Source organism: Vitis riparia, chromosome 2 (assembly GCF_004353265.1).
Source record: "Vitis riparia cultivar Riparia Gloire de Montpellier isolate 1030 chromosome 2, EGFV_Vit.rip_1.0, whole genome shotgun sequence".
In the NCBI taxonomy this organism is placed as follows: Eukaryota; Viridiplantae; Streptophyta; class Magnoliopsida; order Vitales; family Vitaceae; genus Vitis; species Vitis riparia.
Genome location: NC_048432.1, coordinates 14289631 through 14305799, shown reverse-complemented (window position 1 = coordinate 14305799; position 16169 = coordinate 14289631). Strand labels below are relative to the sequence as shown.

The 16169-nt window shown below is 34.7% G+C and overlaps 1 protein-coding gene across 3 annotated transcripts; it reads left to right on the top strand.

Annotated features, from left to right (window-relative positions):
* The first annotated feature begins 267 nt into the window (after nt 1-267).
* On the top strand, nt 268-14067 carry LOC117933427 (probable lipid phosphate phosphatase beta). 3 transcript variants are annotated; one of them, XM_034854791.1, is made up of 2 exons: nt 268-854; nt 10666-14067. In XM_034854791.1, exons 1-2 carry the CDS (start codon nt 371-373, stop codon nt 10776-10778), a joined length of 597 nt encoding a protein of 198 aa, XP_034710682.1. In that variant the 5' UTR covers nt 268-370; the 3' UTR covers nt 10779-14067. The 3 variants fall into 3 exon arrangements, with proteins under 3 accessions (XP_034710682.1, XP_034710689.1, XP_034710676.1); XM_034854798.1 differs by lacking the exon at nt 10666-14067 and adding an exon at nt 3143-4755 and having other exon boundaries at nt 270-854; XM_034854785.1 differs by lacking the exon at nt 10666-14067 and adding an exon at nt 1110-1232 and having other exon boundaries at nt 271-1070.
* The last annotated feature ends 2102 nt before the right edge of the window (nt 14068-16169 follow it).

The window sequence follows — 16169 nt, the reverse complement described above, 5'->3', positions numbered from 1 at the left end:
AAATGATAAGCGGATTTAGGAATTCAAAAAATTATTTCTCAATATAATAAATTATAAAATTTTGTAATATTTGTTTATTTACAAAATGTATTTATTTTTTCTGTGATTTAAATTAAAAATTGAAAAAAATTAAAGGAACCCGCTTTGAAAAGTAGCTGGACCAAGAGAAAAGTCCAGACTCTGAGTTGAAGCCCACGATACAAATCCCAGCTAAAATTGGCGGACCAAGACCAAGTCCAGCTTCGGGTGACTCATTTCCATGTAGATTTTTTGGGCTCCATTTTCATCCCAGACGACACCGTTTTTCTTTGCTTTCTGTTTTGTAGACACCAAGAAGGAAGAGAAGAAGGCCACGGACCAACCGGCACCGATGGACCGTGACCAATCACCAGTGGCAACCACCACCCCCACAACGCCACCATCCCCCACCCTCCTCCGCCGTCTTATCAACCTCGACACCACCCTCTCTCTCCACCTTCACACCCTTTTCCAACCCGTTCCCCGCTCCCTCCTCAAAACCCTAGAACTCGCCGGCGACGGCCGTTTCTTCTTCCCCGTCGCCGTTTCTCTACTCTCCTCCTCCTCCCTGCGCCCCATCCTCATCCCGCTCCTCATCGGCTTACTCCTCGATCTCCTCCTCGTCGGTGTCATCAAGTACATCGTTCGGCGACCTCGTCCGGTCTACAATAAGGGCATGCATCTCACTGTTGCCGTCGATCATTGGTCCTTCCCCAGTGGCCATTCCTCTAGAGTTGTCTTTGCTGCGGCGTTTTTGTATCTTTCCACGGCGCTGATCGGGGAGGCGGTGGCTCAATTGAAATCGACTGAAAGTCGATTCGATTCCGATGATTCCGGTAAGGCGGTTGATTTTATTGTTTTGATTGTTTGTTTATGGTCGGCGGCGACTTCAATTTCCAGGGTTTTGCTTGGCCGGCATTTTGTTTTTGATGTTGTTGCTGGTGCTTGTTTGGGTGTTTTGGAAGCTCTTTTTGTGTTTCACTTTCTCAGGTATTGAATTTCGATTTCGAGCTGAGAACTAGATTTCTCATTGTAATTTAAGCATTTTTCTTTCAAAAAAAATTATTGAGATTTTCTTGAAAAACTGTATATGGGATTGTAGGGTGAAAAATCTAAATACCGACATTGCAATGTAACAATTCAAAATGAAAAATGCAATTTGTTTCATTTTGGTTTGTGTTTGCTGTTCAATGTATCTTTGTTTTTTGGTGAAATTACACAATGAACCAAAAGTTTTAGCATGTTCTGGGTTAGTGCTTGTGATGAACTTAGTTGGGCTGGTTCTTCATGGGTGGAAGTATTTTTATGTTGTCATGATTTCTTGGTGGGGAGCGGGTTAGGTCAAGGATGAAAATATCAAAAATTGATGAAATATTCAAAATTTCAGAAAATATCAGTAAAGTCTTAAAGGAATTGTTTGAGGACTTAAATCATTTTTAAAATTGTTTAAAAATGAGTTTTTTTTTTTTTTTTCCTTTTGGGAAGCTACTTGGAAAGGGATTTTAACTATGGACAACATGAAGAGGAGAGTTTGGATGTTGGTGAACAAATTTTTTTTGTGCAAAGGCAAGGAGAAATCTAGTGACCACATCCTTCTTCACTGTTCCAAGGTATATTTATTATGGAAATTGGTCTTCTCTTTGTTTGGGGTGGTATGGGTGTTGCATTCCTCAATCAAAGCAACACTTCTAAGTTGGAATGGTCAATGGAAAGAAAAGAAAGAAGGCTTGGAATGTTACATCTTTTGTTTGTTTTGGAAAAGAGAGAAATAGAAGGGGTTTTGAAAGTGTTGAGTTATTTGATCAAGAGCTTAAATCCTCATTTATGTGTAACTTTTTAGAGTGGAACAAAGGGGGACTAGGGGTTGGGTCCATGTCCATGTCCATGTTTGATTGCCAATTGGATAGGCTGTAGGGAGTATTTTTTGTTCTCTCTTCTTGTTTTTCTTTTGCTTCGAAACGTGCTTGTGTATTTTGTGTGGCCTTTTTTGGCACTTGTTAATTTATTGATTTTTTTCCCTAAAAAAGAAAATTGTTTATTTTTTAACTTTTCACAATGGAAAATTTATTTTATTTTATTTTTTATTTTTACTTTTATCTTAAATCTTATAGCAACTTGCTTTAAGACTTAAAAAAAAATTCCCCTTAGCTTAATGAAATTTGAAAATAAGATAATTAAAATTTATTTGTATATTAGAATTTTATTTTTAATATTTTAATAGGAGTTTTAAGGGAGATAAATAAGATCTTTATATTTCATATGCATAAATATTTATAAATTAAAAAATGGCTTATTGGTGAAGCCCTCACCTTACCACTTGGGAGGACCGAGTTCAGATCCCTGTGCGCCCTCTTTTGATTTAAGAGCACTCAAATATTGAATAGTACAAGTCTACAGTTTTATCGCTAAACAGTAAAAAAAAAAAAACGCAAATTTTCCAGTGGGCCAACTTTCTTTCCTGATTTTTGAGCTTGCCTCCAAAGCTTATTCTTTGATAGGCCTTTCAGGTGAGCTCTAAATTCTTTCTTGTCTGGTGAATTTTTGGCCATTGCTTTGATAATGTTTCTGGATTAATTTAAGAAGAGAATTTATTGAGCAAACCAAGATGGGAAACAAACACACATGATGTGTACAAAGTTCAGTCCATCACAAATCTTGGAATCAAGAACATTAAAAGAAATGGTTAGTCTACCTACTATTGAAGTTCTCTTAGCTCTAAACTAGAAAAAAAGGGGAAAAACTTCAAGAGAACATCTTTTGAGAAGCTACTTGTTTTTAGATGCTCTTCATATGCTGCTCTTCATGGTTGTATTCTGGAAGGAAACAAGTTGCAGCCCTCTTCACCTCCTTCTTGACTCTACTACCACCTTTCATCCATTAACGGTGAACCAAGTTGGTGTTAGGGGTGACAATATGTGTTGGTGGGTCATATTCTTGTCGTATCAAAACTCAAACACTTGGCGAAATAGGTCAACCCAAACATGACATGAATTATAATTAGGTCAAAAACATGAACCTAAACATGATCTAATTATTAAATAGGTAACACATTGTGTAATTTATTTAATAATCAAGTCCTATTTAATAATCTAGTCCCTTCGCTTTTTTTTGGACGACTTGGCAGGAACATAATCGAAGTGCTTTTGAAGATAAGGAACAAAATGTCAAAAGTTAAAACTTTCATTACCATGTATTCTTTCTACTTCGGTTAGCATGTATATAAGTGAAGGCTCAATTCCTTTGTTTGAATTTGTAGAGTAGGTTGGGTTGTCTTCTTGAGTGTTTTGGGTGTTTTTTGTGTGCTTTTTTCGAGACCTTCCTTTTTGTGCTCCCTATATAAATCTTGTGTACTCTAGTGTACCTTTTTCTATTACTAATTTATACATATTTATCTTTACTTATCAAAAAAATAAAAAAAATCAGGTGAAGTTAGGTCTTGTTTGAGTCCATATGATTGACTCATTGATCTATCCATAATATCCAACTTGACATGTTTATGACTCAATTGATTTTTTTTTTGATCAGTAAGAAATATGTATGACTCATTGATCTATTTATTCAAAATCAAATTTTGAATGAATCAAATGTGAGTTAATAACTTATGGATATTATAAAGTTAATCGACATAATTATTAAATATGGTTAAAACAATTTTCTTATTAAATGGTTTATGTGGGTCAACACAATTAGTAAATATGGTTAAAGCAATCTTCTTATTAAATGAGTTATGTGGGTCGACATAAATTTTATCCAAAAATGATTATACTAAATTTAAACCCTTTGAAAAATGTGTCAAGTTTGAGTCATATTGGCAAATCATACCAAACTTTACCATCCCTAGTTGGTATTTAACCTTGTTATGACCTAGATCACCTCAAACAAAGAAAACACAACCATTTGAAGAATTCTAGCCACCAGGCAATAACAAAAGAGATAGTCTACTAGTTCCACATCTATCATCCTTATATGATATTGTTGGGAATCACCCCCCTTCCTAATCTAAATTACTTTGAAGGAATGCAGAAAGAGGTTTTATGAAAGCAAACCCTTAGAGCCTATTTCCACAACAAACTACCTTGCAATTTCATATTACAATAATTGAATTTAATCTATCAAAGAAAGGAAGAGCTGACTCAAGTTCTCATGGCCATCTCTCACAAAACAAGAGTGCATTAGAACTATAACTTGGATTGATTAAACATGGCCAATTTGTACCTAACTTGAAAAACGTGTAAGCTTAAGTTGAGAATTCCAACTCAATCTAAGGTTATGATGGCCTATGTTACATGGGTTCATGTAGGGGTTTCGGGTGCAGGTATGTGTCTAGGTGTCAAATCCTTTGCATCCTAAAATTCTAGGATGCGTGGATTTGACTAAAATGGATCTCAACTATGGTTGTGGGTACTTGTATATGCTATTAATGAAAAATAAATTGACAATAAATATATGTGCAATAAGATAAGCATAATTTATCTTTAATGCTACACAGTTGATTGCAATTAGAAAATATAATAGTTGAGGGTACTTGGATATGATATTCATGAAAAATAAATTAACACTAGTTATAAGCACAATAAGATAAGTATAATTTATCTATAATATTACATGGTTAATTATAGTTAGAAAATATAATAAAATGCTAAGCATTATTTTACTTGGTGTTATTGCTAATTGTACATGGATAACCTATTTGTTTTAGGTCTTTTGTTTTAATCAGATATTGGGAAAAATCTTTAAGAAAACATGATCACATTATTAGGAACTTTGATTCATTTAGAACCTTAAAATTTTATATTAGTTTTACAATAATAGTTTTCTAATACATTAGATGTTGATAAAATATAATTCCTATACAATTTCTTATCATGTGGTAATCTTGATTTTTATATTAATTATTATAATTCATCTCTAGATTTTTTAAAGCAGTAATGTTTATATATTTTTGGATTTTTTTATGCTATTAATTATTATATTTATCTTTAAATTTTATTTATTATAATTAAAAAAATTAAAAAGTGATAAAGCACTTCTTCAATTACCAAAGTTAGAATTTAATTGAAAATTTCTTTATTCTATATTACAATTTACTTAATACTACTATGTGGTATAATATTAAAAAAAATAAGAAAGATAAAAAGCGAAATAGGTGTATTTAATTCAATATTAGCATAATTAAAAAAAAAAAAAAAAAAAGACCCAATTTGGCTTCAAACCACATGAGTAGCCAAGTCAAAACAGCCTAAATTGGGACAAAAAATTCACATTCCCTAGCCCTTTCCAAAAGATAACCAAACACTTTCATCGCAAGCACAAATAAATAGGGATAAAGAAGATCCCCTTTGTCTCAACCCTCTTTAACTTTGAAAAAATCTGGTGTACCATTACGTAGCACATAAAACTTTGTTGTAGAAATGCATCATTTAATCCATCTAATCTATTTTTGGCTAAGATCTTTTCAAGAATAGCTAATAGCAAGTCCTAGTAACATGATCATACACCTTCTCAATATCAAGCTTACAAATTACACCACTAGAATTGTTCTTTAGCTATGAGCATTGCATCAAAGATTTATCTTCCCTATACCAAAGCCTTTTGGAACTTGGAAATCGCTTTTCTCACCAATTGGCCTACACTTTAGCTAAAAGCTTATACAACCCATCTACCAGCTTATATATTTTGTCTTAACATTTGTGGCCAAGTTCTTTGCCTAATACAAAAATTCAATGGCATAATATTGGCATTACTACATATAGTGTTATTCCTCTTAAAAATAAAAAAAAATAAAAATTGAGAATGAACACTTTCAATGACTAATTAGAGTGCTCTTCATCCTAAAAGGAAATTACTATTATGCTCTCTACAAATACACTAAAACAAGTAAAGATGCACTAACTCTCAAGCATGCCCACCTTGCATACCGATCTCTCTCTCTCTCTCTCTCTCATGTAGGACAACTCTAGGATGGTTACCTACACTCAAAAGTAGGTGGGCTAGGGTTTTGTTTTTAGGGTGTAATGAGAGGAACAAGGAATAAAGTTTATGGTAGAGAAAAATAAGATAAAAAAATAGAGAGAAAGAAGAAACGATAAAAAAACCTTAAAGTCTCACTAAGGCTTTCTAGGAGTCTCACCATTGAGGGTTGCAACAATTGCAATGAAAAAAATATAATATTATTAACATCAATCAATTCATTCATTATTTTGATTTACATCGATTAGCCTATGTATAAGCTTCTCTAACCAATCCAAAGTCTACTAAGATTTTAATAACCTATGACTCTAATTCTTATTATAACATCCAAAGTCTACTAGGACTCTAATAACCTATCATGACTTAAATTCTAATTATATTATAAATTAATTAGCTAATCTTAAATTGACTCCAACCTAATCCTACTTTAATTGTAATTAATACTAATTCCCTTTCTTGATGTATGTTTTAGAGATTCATCCTCATCACTCTCTCTCTATCTCTATCATGTGGCCTCCTTTCTTCTTCAATTAAAAACAATGAAATTTATTGATTAACACTTCAAAGAAAAAAAATGAAAGATGAGCAGTCCTTCCAGAAAGAAATCAAGAAAATGAAATGCAATTGAATCAACAATATATAGTTGAATCACTCGAAGACAAGGATGACACAAAATGCTAAAAAGGTAATTGTAGGCTGACCCCAAAACCAAATCACAATGTCCAGGGAGGTAAATACTCCTCTGTAAACACCTCTAACAAGGAAACACCCCATTTAGCTAACCTATTTGTAGTTTAGCCGAGGTGAGACTTCCATCTAAAAGAACAACCCAATTCGGTAGATGGATCAAACACTTTGTGTAACCAATTCTCCCATTTCAAGGACCTCACAAGGAGCCTAGATGAGTATGGCCGCAACACTTTCCACTAAGAAGCTATTAAAACTGGGTTGAGAAAAAACACTTAACCATTTCTCTTCTATAGATCACAACAAACTATGCTAATACCTATGTATCATGGTGATGTAGGACAACCCTAGGATGGTTGCCTACACTCAAGGGTAGGTGGACTAGGGTTTTATTTTTAGGGTGTAAGGAGAGGAACAAGGAATAAATTTTATGGTAGAGAAAATTATAAGATAAGAAATAGAGAGAAAGAAGAAACAATGAAGAAAATATGGAAAACCTTAGAGTTTCACTAAGGCCTTCTAGGAGTTTCACCTAAAAGAAAATCAATGGAGTCTCACCATTGAGGGTTGCAACCTTGCAATGAAAGAAAATATAATATTATTAATATCAATTCATCCATTTGATTTACATTGATTAGCCTATTTATAGGCTTCTCTAAGAAATCCAAAGTCTACTAGGACTCTAATAACCTATTATGATTCTAATTCTAATTATAACATTCAAAGTCTACTAGGACTCTAATAACCTATCATGACTCAAATTCTAATTATATTATAACTCAACTAGCTAATCCTAATTAGACTCTAACAAATACCAATCCTAATTCAATTCTAATTAATATTAACCTTACTTAAAGTTTACTTAGGTCTTCCATTTCCTCATTGAATAAACTTTAAAAGGCTTTCCCCTATCACATGGTTTCTTAAAGATTGAATATCCAAATTAAGCTTAGAAAGACCTAAGGAAGGAGGTTTCCATACAACCACTATCTCATCACTTTTCGTATTGGAATGGCAAATAGACCTCCAATCCAACCTGATCATGGCAATATTGAGCCTAAAAATTCTGAAGTTACTAATGCCCATTGGGAAGGAAGAAAGTAATTGAGTCACATAATGACTCAACTGGCTTCGCCTTATCCTCAAATATTTTGGCATTGCTCTTTAGCCAAATCTCTCTAAAGAACCCTGCGCCTACTAGCCCAAAACCTTGGAATGCGATCACGAGATATCAACCATAGATCTAGGAGGAATTTGAACAGCTGTAACCCATTTGAAAATTTTGTGCCATAATCCTAGAGGCTAGAGCTATAAAGCAGTGAAAAAAAAAAAGATGGTTGAGAGTGTCACTATTGCTCACACACAGAATATACCATGTGGTTTTAAAGCTTTAGAAAACCTCCTTAGCTACAACAGATCATTGTTGTTAACCTTTTTAATCTGCCACAAGCCATGGCTAAGTGAAGGTAGACTAGTGCTGATGGACAAGATAAAACTAGAAAATTGGAGCAAGCAGGAAATAATCAGGAAAGGAAAAGGGACCACAAACGAATATGGTCCCCAAAAGCGACCCTTTAATCTGCCACAAGGGCACCCTCTAAAACCCAAATGAGTAGAGCAAAAAGTCTCATAGCAGATGAATTTTTTTATAATGAATGAGAATATGATTTGCAAGCTCCTATTTTTACACATGCAGCATCTATTGGTTACAACCACCTAATCCTCATAAGATAATCAATTATTAGAATTTTCCCACAAAATAGCTTCTTGGACTAAAATAAAGGCACATGTTAAGAGGTGGTTTCAAGCCATGAATCTTCTTACTTAGTAGGAAATGAAAGAAAATCTTTGAGGATAAAGAAGAATAAAAAAATTAATATAAGTGTCCATTCCTTGCATGCATCTACACCAATCTATTCTCTTAATTCCATTGAATAGCCAAAGGTGAATGCACTCCAAAAATCAATCACCAGCTCAATCTCTCTATGGAAAGATCTCTTAAGGTAAGGTCTCCAGTGACTTCGCCCATGACCTTGCTCATGTCCTCCACCCAAAAACCTGCCATATATGTGTTCTTGTTAGAGGAAATTCCATATAGAGTGGGAAATCAATCTTTTAGAGGAGACTACAAACACCATCAATAAGCCCAGAATTTTCCTATGTGAGGCCATTTGTTAGATCCTTGTTGCCAAAACTCCTGCGAACCTCTCTTAATTGATACCCCTTGCCTCCCAACTCCCTGGAGTCTCAATTCTTGTCAATCTCTCTAAATTTTAGAAATAATTTATTTTTCTCATGCCTTCCTAGAGCCCCAATTCTGTGTATATTTCCCCAAATTTCCAAAAAATGATCCATCTCTGAAGACAATTTCTCTCTACTGCAAACCTTCACAATCATTTCCAAGCAAAGCCCTAGTCAAGGTAGGAAAGGTTTTGATCCACAACCATTCTCCCAAGGTTAACTTTCTAGCCATAAACTACCTTAAAGTAGATATAGATACCGACCTCAAATACATTGACTATTCTCTACTAGCTTCATAAAAAAGGGGGAGCGTATGGTCCACAAAGGGAGGGTGAGAAACCTCCATGGCCTCTCCAGTCTCCACTTCTCCCAACTTTACACCCATTGAAAAACCTACAGTGCACTGCCCTAGAGATGAGAAAACTAAGGGTCCCCAACACTAGGACAAACAGGGGAAAGAGGGCCTGCTTGGGGCCCTATCAGTAACACAAACAAATAGTGGGAAAGATGGCTGCGCTACAAGCCCCTAGGATTCTAACAGAATCCTGTCTGGAATCCATTCACCAAAAATGGAAAATTTAACTAAAGAAATGCAAAATTCAACTAAAGAAATGTAAAATTCTATCCATGCCTTCTATTTTTGTCTAAAGCCCATCTTGCCAATCCATTTGGATTCTCATTTTTCATGGATACAACTGTGAAAATTTTATACAATTGCATGCTAAAATTTTATAAAATTGCATTAGTTCATTAGACTGCCTTGGTGTGTTCCTTTAGTTCCTGCTTCTAGGATCTAGGTGAAGTATGTGACTTGAGTGCCCATTGAGCATTTGATAAATATGGTAAGATGTTAATATTTTAGGTTAAAAATGGTACAGAAATTTAAAGTTGCAAGAAATTATCTATCGCACTAAGTCCTTCAGAAAATATAAAAATGATAAGAACCCTAATTCTGGATGATTTCAATTGTTTCTATTGTATATAAAATTATAGTTATCTTCACCACATATTCATCGAATGTTTCATGTTTTTGCAACTTATTTCAACTTCCACATATTTACAGTATAACATATCCACCTAATTTATGATTGATTGGCGTGTGATGTAATAGATGTACTAAGAAAAGAAAAGTATATCTGCTATAAACAGAACTAATTACTTTGCTAACTTGAGCAGCCCAAGCAACTTGACCTAACTGAGGTTTGGGTTGAGAACACAATACCATAGGTGAGATTAGGTTAGTACTGCAGCTCAAGTTCCAATGCATGACCTTTTCTGTTTTAAACTGCTTAATTTCTTCCCAAACATCCTTGCTATGTGATACCAAAAAAAAAATATATATATACAAAAAAACAAAAAGAAAACAAAAAATGCTCGTAGGACATTCCTTCCTAGGTCAAATTTTTTCAGCATCTTTCTAAAATCCCAACCTTTTTTTTTTACCCACTCTAAAAGAATCCACATCTCTTGAAAAATATCAATCCATCTAAATAGCTTCTGAAACTTCAGCACCATGATTTCCCCCAACCTTATTAGACTGACTCTATGACTTTTAGTCACTTGTTTAGCATGCTTGTGTTTTGGGTGCAAATGGATCCTGTTCACTTTAACTAGTTCAACTCAAGAACAGGTTTGTTCATCTTACCATTTATCATGTCCTAGCTTGAGCCCTGATCTAAGGCTTGTTATCTTATGAGGCGAGCTCAAGCCTTAGTCTAACACTCATTTTTTTAATGGTCAATGAACCAGGTTCAAGCAACCTACAGTCTGAATTGGGGGGCTTGCAGTCACTATGGTCATGTATAGATACAAGAAATAGGGACCGTTTATTCTATTATTTCTTTCCTCCCATTTGTTTGTGAGTATAGTTTTACTCTCGTATTTTTAGTCCTCAAGTCATTCTAGCATAATTCATAAAATCAAGCCCAAGCTTGTATTTAGGCCTAAACTCTATTTAAGCTTACTTTGGCTAGGTGAGCTCAGAATTGTTTAGTGACAGATGAACAAAGCTTGAGCATGCTTGTTAGTACTCAAATTGGGCTGGCTTGTTTGTGCCTAAAATTCTGTTAATGTGTCAATAAGATATTAATAGACTACTATCAGATTTTCTTTACTTCATTCTTCATTTGTTCGGCTTGTCATTGGTGAAGCCTTCTGTTTGTATTTTCATCTATCATGAGGTTCGCATAGAAAATTAAGCCTAAAAATTTTATGATAAATTTAATTTGTTATCCTGCTTTAGCACATATGGAAAATACATTAGGTGAACACAGGTGCCGAGGTGATTGGCTGGGCCATCATCTCGGCTTTTGAGACTTGTCAAGACTACTGTCCCATTCATTGTAAAAAGGCATTCCAGTGTACGAATTTACTACATTATCAATGTTAAATCAAGTTAATATAAAAACTGGTTCTGGTAAGGTGGTGATAAATCAAAGTCAAATTGGATGTGCTCTCATTTTATCTCAAGTCAATAGTGGAAGATAAAAGAAAAACAAGGACCCTGGATTCAGTGAATGAAGGATCACCTTACTCAATGCTTTAGTCCATTGCTTCATAGACTTCCACCATTTTTTTCCTGGATGTATCAACTCAAGTGCCCTTTTCCTCCTATACTTATCCATATAAGTCCTGTTTACCCTTCTATATATGTTAAGAAATAAAATACAAAAATAGTAAGCCCAATCATTTCAAAGCACTTGCTTTATGATAAGATTATCAGATAAGATTATGTTGCTGGAGTGATTGACTGACTGATTGATTGATTCTTTGCTTTTGGTTCTAGTTGAAAAAGTGATCACTATTCTTCTAAATTAGCTCCCACAATGATTGTTTTGATATGCTAGCACCATCATTTCTGTTGGCATTCAAAAGAATGTGAAACATACAGATAAATGGGGTTTGGTATTTCTTTGGATCAACTGAGTTGACGTGTGGGAAGATACCTGCAAGGGGACCTAAGGAGTCCCAATTCATATTGCCACTTGTTGGATCAAATGAAAGCCTAAGAGCTCTTTTAGTTTGGTGTTTTCCAACAGGACTTTAGCATTATTGCTATTTCGGTGTCAATTTTAGTGGCTATGCATGTTTTCTGACTTCTGAGTATGTTTATTGTGGATGAAGTTAAACTTCAAATGTTCTATTTTTTTTAGATAAATAAAATAAAGAAACTTGTTTATGGTGTTCGGTCTTCAACACCAGTTAAATGTAACTATCCTAGTGTTAGGCTGGAACCACTACTCCATTGGTCCTACCAAGGCCATTAAACATTGAATTGGTGGTCTGTTCTTAAGACTGTCCATTCTGTGTCTTTATGGCTGGTCCCCAGATTTTCAATTGACTGGAGATGGAAGTTTGCTGTTGGATGATGAGGGACGTTTTGTTTTGGTTATGGAATAATGGTGGATTTTGCCTAGTGGTGGGACATGAAAATGTGCTTTTTCATCTTCGTTGTCCATTATGATCTTTTTAATTTCTACAAGGTCGGCTTTCTTTTGGAAACTAGTCCCTACCGAAAATCATTCAAGCCCTTTGAGCTCAAGCATGTGCCTATGCTAGATTAGCTCCAAAATGGCAAAAAGAAAATTCAAGGAAGGAGAAAAGTTATGAAACAATGTGGGCTAGAGTTTATGTGGGGTAGAGATGCTGTTCTATCACAGTTTTAAAACTTATCAGATAATGCAATAGGTAAAAGAAAGTTAGAACACGCCCAGATTCCAATGGATTTTTCAATTGTCTGACCTTTAGGCAAGATGAGCGCTCTTTTCCTTTTGGCCTGAGACTTATTTACTTTTATCCTTTTCTTGTTTGGGACCTAGGATGAGTATTTTTGTCTTCCTGGCCAAGTGGCTGCAAGTCTTCATGTTCCCTTCGTTCTAGTGTGTTACAAGATACCAATCACTTTACACCAAAAATTCACCTCTTAGAAAACATTTGTGCTCTCCATATGGTAATAGAAACATGAATGAGAAGCTGAGGCATAACTTCATTGATCAATTATCAAGAAAATACTGGGCACCCAGTATTATGTTGGGCACTGTTTATTTGAAATTGCTTTTGGGTCATGCACATTGAGGGTTACCCTTCGATTCCTTAATTTGTTTAACAGACTGCATGTTATGCTAGAAAATTCTGGCAAAATGTAATACCCTCATTGAATAGGGGCACTAGGACCAAATCCAATTTTGGCCAGCTAGTTGAATAGTAAGATCATGTGATCATCATATGTGGCCATGACAAAGATAGATTGTACTACAATCTGATCTTTTAGGTCATATTGTTGTGGCTGCTGGAGTTCCTTTTTATGAGTCATGGTGCTTGAGGTTGGACCAATCCCAGAATCCAGAGTCCAGAGCCTGAGTTTCTGAAATGTTAGACCGGTCAAGCCTCCTTGATTACGACTATACTTAGAACAGGATCTGAGATAAGATGAATGACGCTGATATCATCATTCTCTCACTTCACTCTACAATGCAACCTTGTGAGTGCAAACCCAGAGAGCGAGTGATGCAACCATGTGAAGCTATAAGTGGGATTTGTACAATTACCAATTTTTCGGGGTTTGTGGAACCTGAGTTTTGGATGGATATATAATGGACATCAGCGCTCAGGATAGAGACCATGCACCAGCCAAAAAGGTTTCAAAGGAAAAAAAAAAAAAAAGAGAGAGAACCACAGGAAAAATGCAAAGGGATATAATTTACCTGCCCTCTATGTTAGCAGTGGAGTGGTACCCATAATACTTCATGACTGGCACAAGCAGAGAACCTGGAGAGAGAGAGAGAGAGAGAGGGAGCGAAGCAGAGCAGAAAGACTCAAAAAGAGGACTGACACAGCATTGAAAGAGAAACATTGGAGGGAGTTTGGAGGGATGTGGACAGTGCATCATTAGAAGCTCTGCCCCTTTTACCCCACCACTTATGATGCTCTAAATCTCTACTATTTCAGCTCCCTCTTGTGATCCCTTTCTTTTCTTTTCTTCTGTGTTTATGTTTGTGTCTGTCTGAGAGAAAGAAAGAAAGAGAAAGAGAAAGAGAAAGAGAAACAGCTTTCTTTTTCCAAGAGATAGTCATGTAGCTTTCAGATTGTGTGGGGTGTGTATAAGACAGCATTTTACTCCTTTTAAAATCATTTGCTTTTATTAAGTTTTAATTGTGCACTTTTATATTGTTACATCTGTTTAACATCTTCTTGCTTCTAATTTTTAACTTTAATCTTCCATATAAAGTTGTTATGATAAATTTCAATTTTAAGTTTCCAGGATAAAGGTGGATAATCATACCACCAACCCACATTATATTGGGATAAATAGCAGGATATATAGATTTATTCAACCTGGGTTTAAGTGCAGACAGGTTCCATCTTAGAAGCCCTAGAATTTATTTGTTTTTCTCCAAAAAAAAAACCCAAAATTCTATGCTACCGTCCTAAATGTGGAGCAAATATGTTCGTCCAGGAGAATTTATATTTATCAAATTATGTTTTGCCGCCACATTAGTAATTGAAACAGGCTTTAAACTGTCAAAGAATTTTACTACGGGTACAATGCTATGCTCCCAGTGGTTTACTACCATTCCCAAATAGTTGCCTGCGTATGGGTACCTTCTCTATTTTGCTTTACATTACTTGGATTTTTCACCCTTTGAGTAAGCCTTTTGGCTTTTACACTAATTTTCATTGCGAAACCCTGACATCACATTATGTTTATGGGCAACCCTGTGACTGTGGATGCCTTTTGTCATTTTCTGGTTTATCTTTTTCAAACTACTGTACTCCTAGGACCAAAATAGGCCCATCATATATTTCCTTTTCCTTTTTCCTTTTTTTAAAAAATAAACATATATGTATTTCCTTTTGCAACAAATTGAAAAGCACAAGAATAAATGTTTTGAGTATGAGTTGGCTGAATGTCTCACAGTATCTGCTTGCATTTATTTATTTATTTATTTTCCCTGGCTGCCACCCGTGACAAGTTTGACTGCATCTCATAAATGTGTTTTTCATCATCATAAGCCCACTCGGTTTCTAGTAGCAGTCAATTCAATTGTCCTTCCCCAGTGCATCAAATGTCAACACCTCTTATCTGTAAACCTCTCGTACTCCAATGTGAACAAATGACTTCTCAGACTCCCATGTGAACAAATGACTTTGAACATTTCTCCCAAATGCTTTGCTCCTTGTAGACTTGTAGTTACGGAGCCTTAAAATCCAACCCTTAATCATTAGTCACATATATGTCTAGGACGGAACACAATTCTTGAAGGACATTGATGGATTATAAAGGTTAACTGGAGGGCAACATGTGTGTATCGTACCTTCTGTACTCCAATCTTATGTTCATCTCCTTTACCATTCTTTGGTATTACAAGATTTTCTCGAGTAAAAAGCAGTTCCTTTTATGTTATATTCCCAAATAAAAAAAGAAAAAATTGGAGTCAGAAGAATGACCTTTTGCCCTTGGAAGAGAAGACACTTTCCATGGTCTCAGTGACGCCACGTTACCTTTTTAAACATTTTGCTCTGGAGAGTCCAAGGACAACAGAATTTGAAAGGTACAAAATGGATGATCCAGAGATACAAAAGAGAAGATGATTATTGAAAATATTTTTCCTCAATATCAATATTTTGATTTTCAAAAATTATAAAATGAGAAGTTAAGAGTTGGCATGATGACGTTTTTAAAAAATACCCACCCAAGTAGAATTATTATTGCAGGTAGGATTAAAAATTTTACACCTTTTACTAATCATGAAAATTAACAAATTCCTTCACTTGTTTCTTTGACTTATTTGATGGCATGTTACCATATATTTTACATAATTAACAATATGTAATTATCCCTCTATTTATGCACTATGTTTATTTAAAAATAAATAAAAGATCATCTAGATAATTTAATAAAATATGGTACCACTCTTTAACAATATAATGCACCAAGTTATTGCATCACAATCCATATGACCAAGGAAAAAAGAGGGGCTTTTTGCACAAATATGGTAATTATTAATTTTTTTTTTAACGAAATTGTTGTGTTAATAATAACTCTTAAATTATCATAGTTCATGATTCAAAGATGAGTTTAATATAGAAACTTTTTGTTTGAAAAGTAAATTCATCTTTTGAAAAAATGAGTTCACAATAAAAAAAATCGAAATTAAAATATAAGTTTAAGGTGAAACAAAAATAGTCGGAAGGGGTTCATATCCTAACATGGTCAAAAGTACCTTATTTTTATATTTATTAAAAAAAAATCA

Bases quoted from the DNA above. Each gene is read 5' to 3' on its own strand.
- LOC117933427 (XM_034854785.1), top strand. From the start codon at position 371: ATGGACCGTGACCAATCACCAGTGGCAACCACCACCCCCACAACGCCA.